This window comes from Artemia franciscana, chromosome 11 (genome assembly GCF_032884065.1).
Source record: "Artemia franciscana chromosome 11, ASM3288406v1, whole genome shotgun sequence".
Lineage (NCBI taxonomy): Eukaryota > Metazoa > Arthropoda > Branchiopoda > Anostraca > Artemiidae > Artemia > Artemia franciscana.
Genome location: NC_088873.1, coordinates 22,476,429 through 22,493,722, shown reverse-complemented (window position 1 = coordinate 22,493,722; position 17,294 = coordinate 22,476,429). Strand labels below are relative to the sequence as shown.

At 34.5% G+C, this 17,294-nt stretch overlaps 1 protein-coding gene across 3 annotated transcripts in view; it reads left to right on the top strand.

The window, feature by feature from the left end:
* The window catches only part of LOC136032968 (DDB1- and CUL4-associated factor 1-like), an 81,394-nt gene that overhangs the window by 60,621 nt on the left and 3,479 nt on the right, over positions 1 to 17,294 (top strand). For all 3 annotated transcript variants that reach the window (XM_065713465.1, XM_065713467.1, XM_065713466.1), the window contains exons 6-9: positions 3,385 to 3,661; positions 4,416 to 4,640; positions 12,000 to 12,411; positions 14,476 to 14,639. In XM_065713465.1, coding sequence (XP_065569537.1) covers positions 3,385 to 3,661; positions 4,416 to 4,640; positions 12,000 to 12,411; positions 14,476 to 14,639 — 1,078 coding nt within the window. The remainder of the gene's footprint in view (positions 1 to 3,384; positions 3,662 to 4,415; positions 4,641 to 11,999; positions 12,412 to 14,475; positions 14,640 to 17,294) is intronic.

The following is a 17,294-nucleotide window of genomic DNA, read 5'->3' as shown; positions in this document are numbered from 1 at the left end:
TCCCCCACCACGCCCATCATTTTCCATAACGAACATTCAAAAAAAGTTTCGAGAAATCGATTTCTTTCAGCATTGTTGAAAAGCTCAGTAATTATGTGTTTAGGGATGTCAACCCCCTCCCCCCCCCCCCGAGGTCTCAGGGCAAGGGTTGCTAGTTATGAAATTTGTTCATTGTTTACATATAGTATATGTTATTGAGAAAAGGTTTGAATGTTTGACTTTCCCAAAATACGAAGGGCATTAAGATGAGTCTTTCAGGGAATGTTAAGGGGGAAGAAAATTTCCATGTTATTGAGAAAAGGTTTGAATGTTTGACTTTCCCAAAATACGAAGGGCATTAAGATGAGTCTTTCAGGGAATGTCAAGGGGGAAGAAAATTTCCATGTTATTGAGAAAAGGTTTGAAGAGACAACTTCATTGAGAAACTTCATTTTCCCACCAAGGCAAGAATTGCCCATTCTTGCACCAAGTCAGGACTTGGTCAAGTCAGGACCAAGTCAGGAGCTTGTTTATGCATCAAATCACTGACTCTCCACTTTTTGGACTCCGCTCCTTTTTACACTGAGTAAGAACTCAGCCTGTTTTCGCACCACATTATCAAAATACTACAGCTTTGACTTTGGACGCATTTCACACCGATTCAAGTTGTCAAAAGAGTGTAACTCAGGAATGACTGAGTATTTTAATTGGAATTTTCAGGAAACAATAAGGGATTTCAGGAAACGGAATTTCAGGAAACGATTTGAACTAAACAATTTGAAGGAAATGGAATTTCAGGAAACGATTTGAACTAAATCAAAACATACTATGTGTATATAGATTGCTGATAGGGGCGTATTAGGAATATTTTTGGAACGGCATATCATACTAAGTGGAAACTTCAAGGGCATTATGAGGGGGATGTTCAGTTGACCAAAAGACAAAATGTACCTACTACGACTGTTGTTAATACTGCTACTTCTGCTGTTACTACTAATAATTATCCAGTTTTGTTGCTACTACTGTTCCCATTACTACCACTACTACTATGATACTAGTACAACCAAGGCTACACCTATGAAGGTGAAAATTTGACAGAATATTGAGGGGGAATTTGAGCTAAATCAAAACATACTGTGCTATTTTGACATAGATTGTCCAAATAGCTCATCTTAAGAATCGGTTTGTGTATTAAGTTGGAACTTTCAGAGAATGCTTAAAGGGAAAGATCAATTGACCAAAAGGCAATATATGAGCACGACTCCTAATACTAATGCTACTGCAACATTTACTAGTTTGACTACTGCTATTACTATTGCTCCAACTACTACTACTATCGCAGCTACTTGTAAAGTTAAGGACATTAAGATGAAAATATCAAAAAGTGTACGACTATACAGGTTAAAAAAGAGCAAATCAACAATATCGTAGCAATGGTTAACTTTATTAACTTGCGTAATTATACTACTGCTGTGACTACTATTACAAATGTGCCTAAGGGTATGAATATGAAATTTTCAGAGAAAAATTTCTGAAAATTTCTGTTGTACAGATGACAACCTTCCATCCGTATGCAGGTTGTCAAAAGGGCATATCAGCAATATCTTAAGAACAGTTTCGTATGTGATTTAAAAAATTACAACGCTTATTGCGGGGTATTTTGAACTAACCAAAGGATAATATTTGCAACATAATACTACTGCCTCTACTCCTACAGCTACTGCTACAGCTATTATTATTATTATTATTGCTACTAAAGCTAAGGCTGCTACTATCAACTCTACTCCTACTGCTACTGTTATAACTACTGGTGCTACTAATACTGCTAATAAATCTAAGAGTTTTAAGGTGAAAGTTTTGAGCAATATTGTAACTGTATTGAAATAAATCGAGACACACTATGCCCACATGGGTTAGCAAGAGGACGTATCAACAGTGCTTCAGGACCGGTTGATGGTGTCTTTCCAAACCCTATGTCTTTCCAAAGCCAGAATATAATTTGCACTTTACTGAAAAAGATTAAATGTTTTCAATTTTATAACTTTAATAATTCAAATATTATTTACATTTTAATTAATGTATATCAGTATATGTATATTAAATGATATTGCACATTCATTTGTATTTTTTCGGTAAAGTGCAATTTATGTTCTGGCCTTGGGAAGGCATAGGGGTTTTGAGCCCTACTCATTTTAGTTTCTGCTGTTTTTGACTTTAACTCGGTTATTTATTGTGATCTCTGCTCCTTTTGGGTCTCATTTATATATCGATACTGACTTGTGGTAGTTTTACGCTTGGTAGATTATTTGATTCTATTTCTGCTCATTTTTGGTTTAATGGAGTTATTTACTTTTCTTTGAAAAGCTTATTTTGTGGAAAAAGTTTTTTTTTAATTAATATTAATTAGCGAAAATCTGGCTCACCCTCTGCTACGTTATTGATGTTTTGTCACGTTTTGGCTGTTTTTCCTTATTGTCGGGTAATCATTTAAGGGGTACACCCTTATTCAAGTACATATGCTTATTGTAACATTTAAATTTTTTATCTGCTTTTATGTATTACTAATAACATTGAATTATACTTGTATAATATATAATATCAAGTTATATTGTGACAATTTTTCATACAGTACTTATGACTGGGGTTACTGTTACAACAACTTTAATTTCTTTTAATGGTTCTCCCCGAAAATCAAATGGTTCTCTGACCTTTGTCGTTACTTGTAATAAAAATTGTTCAGGTATACATGCGGGAAGAGCCTCGGGGACTCTGCTTCCCTTCGCAAATTTACGATCTTCAAAACTTTCTATAGGTCGTCTTGTATTTCTCATATACTTTATCTTTATTGTGTTTGTTTTTCGAATTTTGACATAACATCCTCCACCTCAAATTTAGTATGAAGACCCTTTCGCTCCCTTATAGTCGCCAACAATTGAAAAGAATCCGATTTTCTTGTCATAATCTGTCCTTCGCTCCCCTTTCCAGAAAAATCCTCTTCGTTCCACCACGTCCTTCTGTGTTGAATCTGTGTGAACCAATGGCTAGGAAGTTAAGGCAATAGTAGAAAAGAGGGATCCTTATACATGACAACGCCATCTATTTCCCATGACATTAAAAAATTTAGTTTCCATTATGAAAAAACTGATGGTTATGCAAAGTTAGTTTCAACTAAGATTATAAAAAAAAAAAAAAAAAAAAAAAAAAAAAAAAAAAAATCAATATCCAATGAGTATCATCTTGGTGCCAATCGTGTTGAACCTTATGTTTTAAAACAATGCTCTCTGCACTGATCATACCTGATTCTTAACATAGTAGGAATAGGAGGGAAAAATCACAAAATATATGAGTTTGTTATTTCTAGCGTAAAAATTGCTTCTGGTATTAACCATCTGATCTTATTTGTAGGCCTCACAAATGTCCAGATCCAAAGCCACGCGGTTCTGCTCCAACAAATTTTACGATGCGATATCAAAGGCGGGCATTATATCCACCAGCAGGTGGACCTATGGGTGCTATGCTTGACCGTCACCTGGTTTATTCTAGGTATAAGCCCTCAAGAACGATCAAACAGGGTGATAGTGACAGTGCGTTCACATGTGCCACTTTTTCTGCGTGTGAGCAATTTGTAATGGTTGGAACACAAACAGGGGACCTCAAATTGTTTAACAAAATGACCGGAGCCGTAAGTTACTCTTAATAGTTAATTGTTGTATAATGAAAAGTAAAGGTGCCAATTCGTTTTTTTTTTCGTCAAGTCATTAAACCATTGGTTTGAATTGATTGAAATAGTTTTAAATTTCTAGGTGAAATTCCAGCCTTTCAAAAATGATATTCTCTTTATAATGAATTCTCTTTTTCTCAGATCTATTTAAGATTTATTATTCTGAATTTATTAGTAATAATATTTTCTGGCTTTTAGGCCTCATTAGTATTGGTAATTTTAGTTGGCCAATTCGAAATTCTGATGTAGTTATTTTACGTTCTCATTTAATGTTAGTTGGATGGTTTAGTATTAAAATGAATCTAGTCCAGATAAGTGACTCCCAAATTTAAGTGTCCCAATTGATTTCTTTTCCTTAGGTATGGCTGTGTTAGGCCACTAAGTACTTAAAACTCATTTGCTACGATCTGTAAGGCAATTTTCAATTAAATATACTCCTAGGTTTTGACGGGAGTTGGATGTCATGTCGGTGTCGTCTAAAAAAATGGGTCTTTTTGATTTTATCGATAGTGTTATCGCAGAGTTGATTAAACTCACATCCTCTACTATTGAAGGAGAATATCGTTGTCACTGTACTGGTAACTATCTAATTAACGAGATATTATTACATGTCATTTGACTAAAGAGCCGGCTACTAAAATAAAGTACTCTTATAGTTAAATCAATGTGATGAGTTAGGCCATGAGCTCACTGATATTTGTCTTATTGCTTTTAGGATGAAGCAACTTATACTTGTCACGATTCGGCAATATTCAAAATTGAGCCAAACAGAGATGGTTCACTCGTACTGACATCATCCTCCTGGCGTCGTCCTTTATCAGCTCTATGGTCTATGGGAGAATTTTTTGACCTTAAATACAGTTTTGATGATGAAGAATCATTAGAGTTTAGCAAAATGACGCAAGATAAAGTTGTGGGCACAAGAAACGAAGTCGCGACGGTGAGTTTACCCTATAAAACTAAATTTGAAAAAAAAAATTGGCTGTCTTTTCATAATTTTTTTTTGCCACTAAAATGTCCTACCTTCCTGTGGGTAAATTTACTTTCTGTTAAAGTAAAAAAAAAGTTGGAATATATTCTTTACTAAGCAAAACATTGTCCCCAGTGAGGTTTCCAGTTTTTTTTTCTTTTTTTTTTTTTTTTTTTTTTTTTTTTTTTTTTTTTTTTTTTTTTTTTTTGTTCAATTGCTTGTTATAAGCTTTAATTTTGTGCTTGTATAATTTTTCGCTTGTAATTCTTAGTTTTAATTTTTTTTTGGGGGGGGGGCCTGTAGTTCTTATGAAATATTATGCCGTTTTGTAGGCGCTATTTATTGATGAATGGTATGTTTTTTTACTCGGTTAATAATAATTGCCCTGGTATAATAATATAAATAATAATAATAATATATATTTTTCTAATAATTATCCTGGATCTCCACTACTTTGATTTTTACTCAGAGGAAATGAATATCTGGACAATATATGTAACTGGTCAACTTTTCGTTGGCTTACCAACCTTTATTTGGATCATCGGAACAAATCGTTATATGCTTGTTGTGGACAAAAAGTAAGAAACATCCGCACACTTTCACGAGTACAAGAGCTGGACAAAAGACATCCGTTCCAGTGAACCTGTGTTCTTGCGTTCGATTCTTCAGCGAAAGTATGTTTCTGCTTTCGTCTTTCTCTTTTCCATTCCTCATTGAACAGGAAGAAAAGTTCTCACTCAACTCTGCTTTCAAGCATGGAGTAGAACTCAACTCGTATTGAAGTTTGTTTACAGTTGATGAAGTTTGAACAGAATATCTGACATATTTGGGAAATTTATGAGACATGGAAATTGTATTTTTTCTCATAAACAGGTTTTGTACTAAGGTATTTAGAGGTTCAGCCTGCAACGAAAGCGCTGACCATTCTGTTTTGATCTTTTTTGGCTTGTATAAATCAAGTAGCAGCGAGGAGGAAATTTAAGTCTAATTTTATACCTGACTTGGGAGGCTCGTTGATACGGATTTGACTGGACAAATTAGAAAAATGCCTTAATTCAGTTGCCTCTCTACTCTCTACTATATGTGAGGCACTGATAGACATGTTGCCAGAAACATCAGAAAAAACAAGAATTGTGCAAAATTTTACTAGGGTCCTAGATGAATTTCTTGTCCTGGTCCCTGGGTCAACTAAAATGTTTGAAGAAATGATGAAACAAAAAGGGATCAAAGTGGGATAATAATGACCAAAAGAGCTTGTACATCACCTAATAAAGAGACCTCACCAGACAAAGGTAAACATTTAAAAAAGGGGAAGCACATCAGTAAATCATGAAGATCTTGCAACTAAACACACAAGGAATTGGAAAAACTAAAACTGCTTTAATAAATACATTAGTAGTAAAAGCAAAACCTGATTTGGTCCTCCTTCAAGAGACTCTTCTAACCAAAGAAAAGAAGGCACCAAAATGTGTGGGTTTTCATCCTGTAAGGTGGGATGGAGAAGGGAGAAAAGGGGGAGGTCTGCTGACATTGATTAGGGAGAATATATCCTTTAGGGAAATAACTTAGCCCTTTACAGGTAAAAATGAAGTTGGTATGATAAATATTAAACTTGAGGAAAATAGACGGTTATCTGTTGTCAATTATTATAACAGAGCAACAATGGATTTTGATCTGAGTCGATTTAAAAAGGTAAATGATTGTTGTGAAAATGGTAAATTTATAAGGGGTGACTTCAATCTTCATAACCAAATGTGGGACACTGCATCACAACAGGACTAACAGTCATGTGCGTTTGCTGACTGTATCTTGGAACCTGAAAGTAATCTTTGTCTTATTACACCATGTGACCTCGGGACTAGGCTAAATGTAACCAATAGTTAGTATTCTACTTTAAGTTTATCACTTGTTTCCTATTCATTAGCCATAAACCAACATGTTGAACTAGCTGGTTCTGTGGAATCTGACCACCTTCCATTAATTGTGCAACTAAGGAATCCATAGACTACCTTGAATTACAGAGAACAAGAATGTGGAATTTCTGTAGTAATAAATGACCCAGTTGGCAAAGTACAATAGCATCTAAACTACAAAAATATTGACTGAAAACTAAATTGATTTACGCAGCAAATTTTCTAGTGAAGACTAGTGAAGATATTTTTGTTGTCTCTAAGTCCAAGGAAAGAAAAAGGAATTCCATTCCTGGTTGGAATGCAAATTGTGAAAAAGCTTGGTTGGAAAAAAAAAAGAGAAATCGATATGCAAGAAATCCAACAATAAATAACAAAATAGTGATGAAAGGGCCACTGCATTAAAAAAAAAACTATACTCCAAGAAACCGGAGAAGGATGGAAATAATTAATTGAAGAAAAATTTTCAAATAATATAAATATAAAAGATATGTGGCGAAATTTCAAAATCTATACAGGCCAAAAAAAAAAATCCTCTGAAAATTCATATTCTCCTCAAAAAGGATGGCATGAAGTTCACAGCTCCAGAAGATAAAATGAAAATCCTCCTAGATAATTTAAAAAAAAAATCACTGAGGGTATCAGTATCAAGTGCCAATTAATATAACTACAGATGAAAATAACCAACCCCAAATGGAACCGTTCACTATTGAAGAACTAGAAACTGATATGAAGAAAATAAGGCCAGAAACACCTGACCCTAATCAAATACATAACTTAATGCTTAAAGATTTTCCAGAGGAAGCCAAAAATATTCTTCTGATTCTATTTAATAAGTCCATCAAAGAATGATACACTCCCAAAGAATGGAGGAAGATATCCATAATCCAAATACCTAAAACAGGAAAGGATCCCTCTAATCCAGATTCGTATAGTCCCATTTCTCTAACATCTTGCCTCTGTAAACTAATGGAACATCTGATTAAGAATAGAATCCTTGGACTTGTAATAAAAGCTGTACAGAAAGAACAGTTTGGTTTCCTCCCAAATCGGAGCACAAATGACTGCTTAGTTAGACTTGTAGACGAAATAAAAACAGGGTTTTAAATGCAAGAAAGATACATTTGCAGTTTTCCTAGACATGAAGCCTACATTTGACCGAGTCGACCTGGACAAACTGGCAAAAGAGAAAACGGGGGAAATTAATATACCTGCCAATTGCATACATTGGATTTCTAGCTTTTTGAGACATCGTGAGGTTAGGGCAGCTGCTAGTGGGTATAGTACAAATTTTCAGGTTAAAAATAATTCGGTTCTGAAGTCCTATTTTGTTTGTAATTTATTGCAGTAACCTGGACATGTCCACTGTCCTTGGCTGTAAAGCATATATATATGCTGATGACATTGCCCTGGTAACAACTGGGAAAACACCTCTTCTTTTACAGTCAGTGATGCAAAAAGCATTAAATAATGTTCAACAGTGGTGCAGAGAGAATAATGTGACATTATCACCTGAGAAAACAGTTGGAATGCTATTTTCAAAAAATAATAACACTGCAGTACCACAAGTAAAGGTTGTAAATCAGGCTATTAGGCTGGATGACTCTTTCTGCTACCTAGGCCTAATTTTTGATAGTAAAATGACATGGTTGTGTTCCACAGTGTAATTAGGAGATCCATTGGCTGCCTAAATAATACCCCTATTCCAGTAATGATGATTGAATTGGGGGTGAGCACGCTTAAGCTACGACGTGAGTTACTTGTGAAGAATTTCACAAAGAAAGCTAGTTTAAATGAGGATATAATTAGGATGGAAATTATAAATAATTACAATAGTGATGTTAGATTTAAGGATAGGAATACTCGAGCTTTTTATAGGTGTAATAATTTGCTTTCAAATGAGTGCCCAAATATAGTACCCATTAATGAGATAGTTAATGAGGATAATATCTTGAATAAGCTGTGTGCAATAAAGAATAATCTGTATTTTCCTGTACCTGACCGTGGGGATGATAATAACCTGACTCTAAAACATGACTGGCTTAGACAAATTGACCACTTAAGAGACCATGTAAAATTTTTTACTGATGGATCCAAGTCAGATAAGGGTGCTGGCTGTGCAATGGTGGTCCCCAGTATGTCAGTTTCATGTAGCTTCAAGCTACCAGGTAGCCTGTGGTCTATTTTTTCAATTGAAATGATTGCTATATATAAGGCATTGGACTTTACTCAGTCATATGGTTATGCTCGGAGTTGGATGATATGCTCTGACTCAGCATCAGCCCTTAAGTACCCGATGAATGAGCATGAATCTAGTCGTGAGATAGTTTGTAATATCCCCCAAATAGTTAGGTTATTAGAGCTTGTGAAAGGAATCTGCTGATGTAATGGCAAATGGGGTATTCTAGATGGTCAGAGTATAAGTGTAAAACCCACTCAAAACGAATATTTTGCATGTATTTATAAGGTGTTATGTGATAGAGAGACCAATAATTTTATTAGAAATTTCATAAATCCAATTTTTGAACTTTCTGACTATAAGGCACCACCTGATGGACTTGTACATGATATAAGATCTGTTGCTGTTACTGGTTTTAGATTCACGACAAGTCATGCCAAAACTCGTTCAGTTTTACATAAATGGGGGAGACTTAGCTCGCCCTTTTGTGATATTTGTAATGAGTATGATGATGTTAGGCATATTTTCATGAAGTACACAAAATATGAAGTACAAAGAAATGTGTTTAGAAATTAAAATATAAAGTATTTTGGCGCATTTGCAATGAGAGCTTATCTAGGTCAGGCTAAGTTCCCTAAGTGAGTCCATAGGAAGACTATGTCGTTGTTGACTAGGTACATAAAAAGTTGTAATCTGTAAAACATTCTCTGATCTTTTAAGTTATAATGTGTTGACTTTTATATTCACTGTATTGACCTTTTTACTTCGTCTTTATGTTTCCTTTTATAGATGTTTTATTTGTAGTAACTGTATTGACTTCTATTTTTACTTTATCGACCTTTTTATTTATTTATTTTTCTGGTATTTTAGCTTTATTTAAATTTGAGCATGTTTCTTTTCATTGATATTTTAAGTAATAATAGCAGAATAGAGATGTGATATATTTACCAGTGCCAGTGATTTAAGCAAGAACACTCAGTACAACGTCCTAGTACTCTCCCAAGATACCTTAAGTGTCGACGTGGCTTGTGCCAAAATTTTATTTGTGTGATTTTCAAAGTGACATTGCTTCACTAAGTCCAAATTTTAAAAGAGGATCGCACATATATGAGCGGTTGATTCACTCAAACGTCAACTAAACAACAACAACAAGATAAAGGTTCTCCCTATAAAATGTGTAAACTGATTATTCTGCATATTATGAAGTAAGAATTGTTTTATTAACATTTTTCCTTATGTTTAGCTAGGCTCCTAGGCTTACCTAAAAATATAAATAAGAAAATCAAGTTGACCGATTACCACTGCTACTACTACTAACAACACTGCAGCAACAAGGCGCCAGAGGCCAACAATGCTACACACGCTCCTCCTCCATCCCAATCTGTTCGAACCCTCCAGCTTTACAGCGTCCAAAGAAGTACCAATTTCCCTTAAATTTACCCTAACGGCATCCTCGCACACCGTTTGGGGACATTGTGCTAGTCGTTTGGCCCTTAATGGCTGGCCATCAAGGACAATTTTTTTTTATTTCTCCTATTAATATGACTATTTAGTAGGAGAAAATATAAAATATCAGATCAATAGATATTTTCTGATAAAGAAAGATTTTTTTTTTTATTACGTATAAATAAAAAAAAAACAAATAAAGAAAAAATAAAGAAAGAAAGAAAAGAAAATAGTATAAAAAAAGAAAGGAAAAAGTATAAAGAAAAAAAATCAGTTAATTTTTATAGAGTATAACTCACACTGTCAGTCATTAGTTGGAGTTTGATAATAGTTTATTATCGCTGCAAAAGTCAAATATATTGGTAATTGAATACGTCAAATTATGTTAATAGTTAGGATTGGGACTATTCTGTAGAATTAGAGTCGGGAAAATTTTTACTAGTAAGCTACTTGAAAATCTGAATAACAAATCTGTTATAGTTTTATAATCCAAGCCCTCATACTAATGGACTCCAAGTTCCTGTAAGCTTATGTTGAGAAGTCAGAGATGACTTAGGTTTTCCATGGGTAAATTTGTTGAACTTAGTCTTGATGCCTTACTATTGCTCTCTTTGAATTTGGATTACTGGTGAGAATTTTTGTAAATAACGCCAATCCTGCCAATCAGGGGTGTATTTTGCTATGGGGCAACTGCCCCTCCCAGACCTTGATTTGCCTCCCCCTTAGAACATGTTTGCCCCCCCCCCAGCTGAAGTTTAGTTTCTTCAAAAATGTTGTCACTATTTTTATAGTACTATATAGCACTTTAATAGTACCAAATGGCTCCTTTTTCAGTTTTTACTGCCATTTTCACTTTGATTCGGGAAAATTGGCTCCAACTTTGTCCCCCCTCCCCCAGGATTTTGACGAAATTACGCCACTGCTGCCAATAGTAAAATAGTGCCTGTGAATCGCTTAATATAGTTTTATTCTGTGTTTGTAGTATTCCAATTTGTACCCTATTTACACTTTATTAGTCACAATTCTTTGTTTAGTTCAGAGCAAGACGCTAAGAATTGCGATTTGACTTATTTCCAAGTTGCGATCGTAACAAATCACACTTGCATATCTTACATCTCTCCTATTATCGTTTTGATGCCCTCCTCCTCCTCCTTTTAAGAACTTGATATGAAAAAACGAGAAATGGTGAAACGTCCAGATATATAGGTTTGAATCTTCTGTCCACTGCGCCTGACTAATTGTATTATTTTTCTCTTCTAAACTTTGAGTCACTGCACCTGTGCTGTTCAAATCTCGAAGTGAATACTAGGTGATGCAGTAACATCACCAATTGCCTATTGTTTATTGCAAACAAGAAATAAACTAAAAGATCAAAACTAAAATCCTTGAACCACGATTGACTCACTGCATCGGTATATTACAATGTTTTTTGTTGTTTTTTTTTTTTTTTCAGTAGCAGCGGCACATGACCAATATCTGCTTAAATAAACCAAAAAAGCATGCTTGTGTACATATTGAGTGATCTCAACTATAACGATTAATTTCCCAGCCATTCTACACTGGGACAAAGCCCCCGAAACCTTGTGAAACTTTTGTAGCTATGCCCGAATAAAAGTCGAAAAATTTTTCAGATGCTCGAGCAGCTATTGTATTCGAAATTAGCTCGTTTCCTGTGGGATGCCCCATATATGAGATTGCATTTTCCTCAAAATGACAACTAGATAAATAGAAGAATCTTTAGAAGTGAATTATTAGTGATATGCTTTTGCTTTATTTTGATTATCCTTTTTTAAGATCTATGATGTCAACACAGGGCAGTCGCTAATGTCTTTAAAGCCAACTAGTTCAAATGCATATACTCGAAATCAGGCAACGTTCAACGACACGGATGATCTAATCCTCTCGGATGGTGTACTTTGGGACGTCACATCTGGAAAAGTAATTCACAAGTTTGACAAGTTGAATCAACAGTTAAGTGGTGTTTTTCACCCGAATGGACTAGAAATTGTTTCAAGTGCTGAAGTTTGGGATCTCAGGACGTTTCATTTATTAAGGACTGTTCCAACATTGGCTCAATGCGTGCCGAGCTTCAGTCATTCGTCTAAGATTATGTTTGGGATACCTTTGGATAAGGAACCAGATGATGAAGGCATGCACAGTGACAGCTCTTTTAGGGTCTTAGATGCTCAAACATATTCCCAAATCGGTAAGTGGAATATTTGATTGACATTTTTTTTTTTTAGTTTAAGAGTAGGTACTCAAATAATTCGAATTCAGTAGGTCAAAAGCTGGACTGATGGATATCGTCAAAATAAATTTCGTGTCTCCACACCATAACATGTGTAAAAATGGCCGTCCTAAATCAATATATATTATCTGCAAGAAACATGTTCTAATGATTACTGTTAAAAAAAAAAGGGTGCATGGCAAATTATAGCAGATACTGTGTTTCCACCAGAAACACAAGAGAGCACTTTCTTAAAAGAAGGTGCATAGACATTGTACAGGCATTACTAATTTGTATATTACTTGATACATTTGCAGTAACTTGAAAGTTTTTGTTTTGTTCTTGCTGGTTGACTTTACCTTTTTTGCGAATAGGATTTTAGTATTATAATATTTGTATTGGCCGTATGTGCTAAGCACACTTTTTCAAAACTTCACAGAAGAAAGAATGCAACTTCAATTAAAATCCTGCAAATTTATGTATTGTTAAAAACATTTTAAGGAATGTTTATGGGTAACTCTTATCAGCTCGTTTCAGTGATAATGTTTTGACTCAACTATATATCTTGAGTTAGATTATTACATGCTTGAGATGCTGTTTAAAAAAAAGGGGAATAGATCTGAACAAAGATGGGTAGATACATTGTCAATAGACATGGTAAACATTGAAAAGTGAGTATGTTAAATCACTTTTAAACTAGTTAAGACTCAACTGGAAAAAGTCAACCTTTTTAATATTCGGTTGTTCTACAAATTTACTATCCTTGGTTAAAGGAGCTAAATGTTGGCGATAATGTTGGGGCAGTGTGGAACCACAGTGATGAGAGTTGTTCGGAAACGTGGGCACTCCGAAAGACGGAGAAGGATCTATTAGATATTAAACAGAGGAATTGCCTACAGATTATTTTGGGTACCCGTCTGACTGACCGTATTTCAACAGCAAGCTGTGCAAAATTTGTGGTTATATCCCTCTTTCTATGTCTATAGTTAGAGAAAGGTTGAGATGCCTCGGACACGTTCTGCGAATGAAGGATGACAGAATGCCGAAGATTTTCTTTTTCGGACAACCATCTAGGGCCAAACGAAAAGCAGGTTGTCCCCCAATTGGGTAGGAATAGGTCGTAAGTAAAGATTTAGGAGAAATCAGAACTTCTTGGAAGGGTGTAAAGAGGCTTTAAATAGATTGGAAGGGAGAAGGAGCGGGCGTAGCTGTATTTGGCTTAAGTGGCTTACTGCTGCAGTGAGTTGTTAATAGTAGTAGTGGTGTAGCTTTTGATAATAACCTTTTTCTAGTGTAGAAGCCATCTCTAGTCTAGATAAGTTTTATATTTTTAGTAATTTCAGAATATTTCTAAATGAAATAGAGATTTTGCCATTAGAAAATAATGTTCATTGACTCCTTGGCTCCTTTCACGAGTCTAATTTGGTATTTCAAGAAACTCATAGCTTTTATTAATGACCATTCTGATGAAGCTGTGTACCACACTTATTGGATTTTTTTTCCAAATGAGCTGGATATACGTTTAATATTGGACTAGTATAATTTTGGATTTTGTTTAAATGTGATTTTTCGTTTTATTTTTGGTATAGCGTTTATTGTGTTTTTCTTCATATGTTTTACTTTGGCTAGTTTTTTTGTTGTTTCTTTTCCGTTGATACAGGATTACGGATGTGAAGCAGAAATACTCGGGCTTTTATCATTATTTCTGTATTATTTTTTTTTCAGTTTGCACTGTCTTATAGAAAAAAAAAAAAACATTTTTAGTGTATTTTCCATTCAATTATGAATGGAAAGGTAGTGGAATGTAAGAAATTATTTATGTTTGATATGGCAGTATAGCCGCTTTAATTGAGGGAGGGCTGACCTCCCGCCACCTGGTGTACATTTTAAATCGCCTCGTATGGCACACAGTTCCGCCACGCTTGGTGCGCGCCCCCTAGTGTACATGATTTCTGAGAGAGAGCAACCCCTTGACTCCAATTTTCTTTCTAAATCCATCTATATAGAAGCATGATTGTTATTAATTGTAATATTTTTGTTTAGCAACAATTGATATTAAGAAAAGCATCTATAGTTTATCCATAGACACTGATGACCTCACTTTAGTACTTGTCGAAAATACAGCACGAGATGATGTGTACGGCGATCTCAGCGAGAGTATAGTGAGACTCTATGATATTGGGAGACAAAAAGATGAGGACCAACAGGTAAAATCTTGTTTAAAAATTCATTTTTTGTCACTTCTCGTGAATCTTAGTTTGGTCTATTCGGTCCCTATTTCATCTGGCGGATACGTTTAAAGTTATACGTTAAAGGCGGATACGTCATAGAATGGTTAGTTTCTACTGCTTTGAAATAGTGTATATTGAACATTATGCCTCCTTTTGGTAAGAGGTCCCAGTAATACACTCAAATAATATACAATCTAGTATATGGTAGGTGTTTTAATTGAATCAGCACAAGTCAGGAGGGGGGTGCTACTTCTGCTATAGCTCATGCGTTTTTGCATATCGTATGGATGTTCGCTTAATCTTACGTTTTTCTTCTTTTTTTTCTTTTACTTTTGTTGGATCTGAAGTTCGTAATAGTTCAGTTTGTTCATTTTGGTTTTCCAGGGGGATCAGGATGACTTCGATTCATTTACATGTCTATCCAATAAGAGCTATTAACTTTAGATTGGAAGTAATAATTAACACTACTTGTCATAAACTTACGTAGAAAGGGTTTTTGGGTCTACCCCCCCCCCCCCAAAAAAAAAGAAAAATCCTGAAATTCAAACGATTTTCTCCTGTATATTTTCTTTGTAAAGCGTTAATTTTTCTTCCTTTCGTCCAATATATGCCACAGCCAAAAAAGAAAATATAGGCCCTAACACCGTAGTATATAATGTGTACATCCCTGGTGTACAGCATCGATGCAGCTTCTATTCTCTTAATAAGAAATAATCTTTGAAATAATTACTTTATATTCTCAACTCGGGACTGACTTATAACTTTTCCTTATAAATTAGCACTTTTTCCCTCTAAGAAGAATTACATTAGTTTTAAGACCATATTATGTTAGTAATTTGTCTGAGTAAATTGATGATTTTAGAAAATCCAAGAATAATAAGTGTACTGGAACTACAGATTGTGTAGTTCCCACAGACTGGAAAAAGATTGTGTCATGGGACTTTTGGAATTTGGTACCATGTTGTTTAGAATCAAATATTATCCAGTTAAAGTTTTTCCAATTTATGCCTGATAAAAAAAAAAAAGAAAAAAGTAGTCGCCATTGGCAGCTACTCTGCCACTCTTGATCAAAAAGAAATTACGGATGATCTGCACCAACAGACGGAACTGCAATTTTTTGGATGTCAGTCTATTTCAAGAACAGTATGTGAATTTTCTTCACTCGAGACGCAAACAAACTTCCGAAGCAATTAAACTAAAAATAAGCATATTGTTGAAGATAATTTCTTCAAGAAATAATGGATCTGTATCTAGTTGGTCTAAGACTCATTTTTAGAAATTTATATGCCACGAATGGCCGTTTGTCGTGATATAAATCTTACGAAACAACTGCTAAAAATGAAACAAAAAATATCTAAAGAAAGAAATTGATTACTTTGTAGCACGATCCATCCTCTGGTTTTTGAAACCCGTGGGGTTTCTTGTTTATGTTGAGTGGTTAAGGTATCTTGGATAAGTTTTCCAGCTTAATCTTAAGAATACTGAGTACAAGTTTGTGTGTTTATTGTATTTATATGTTCTTGTGTTTATATGGCTCTTGCTGAAATAAAAGATCGATTGCTTGATTCAAGTCAATTACTTTTGCTATTTACTGTTTTTTAATTTTTAAATATGTACTAGTATTTTGTAGTAAATACTTTTCCTCTTTTTTTACAATTTCTTTCATGCAGTTTTCTCTATAATTTCATCCCCCCTCCCTCCATTCTGTAATTTCTTTTTGTTCTAAGTCTGAGATATGACGTGACTTTAATTCTGCTTATTTTAGGTTTAAATGTTTTACTATTGGAAAGCATTTTTTCTAGAAACGATTTAAAAAAAATCTAATTTCTTTTTAAAGGAGAGTCAATTTTCGTCTTCTCGGGGTGATGGTTTCAACCCAAATAGATTCAAAATGGTATCGAGTAAAATTTTTGAGATATAAATTAGTTTAGAACTGTGTAAAAGCTATTTATATAACCTCCCGCTTTAAGAGGGCATACTGCTAACCGTTGGCACATTCGTTCCTAAGCAGATATGTTTGTTCATGCAATGTGAGCTGCTAATATTAGCTGTTTAGGCTGTAAAATTAACAGTTATATTTCATAGGTGCGCACCAACTATTTGGAGGGTGGGGAGAGGGGAATAGAAGTTTAGAAAAGAGGAGAAAATCTTGTGCCTGAAGTTTAAAAAATGACTTTAGGGTCACGTTTTAAAGCTCTCCTTGAAAACTTCTTTAGGTCATTATGGAGGATGGGGGAGCTCACACCATAACCTCCTTTATTTGGTGGAATATATTTGAGGCATACAATATGGGTGTTGACGACTTGGTAGATGCCCTCTTATTACGGTTAACAGTTTTTAACAGTAAGCAGTAGTTTGTTTAAAAATTGATGTATTAAATTGATGTATTAGTAAAAATTAATGTATTAAATTGATGTATTAGTAAAAATTAAAGCATTGTGTTAAAATGTTGAACTTTGGCGTCAACTTTGTATCACAATGCTTTGAGAATGAAAGGGCTTAGTACTTTAGTTGGGCTTGCTCTAAATGATAGAATTTCTAGTTATAATGCAGTATGAAAAAAAAAGTTTTGCACATTCTAATTTACTTTCAGGAAAGCGGTGTTCAAGCTCTAGTTTAAAGAGTGGAGGG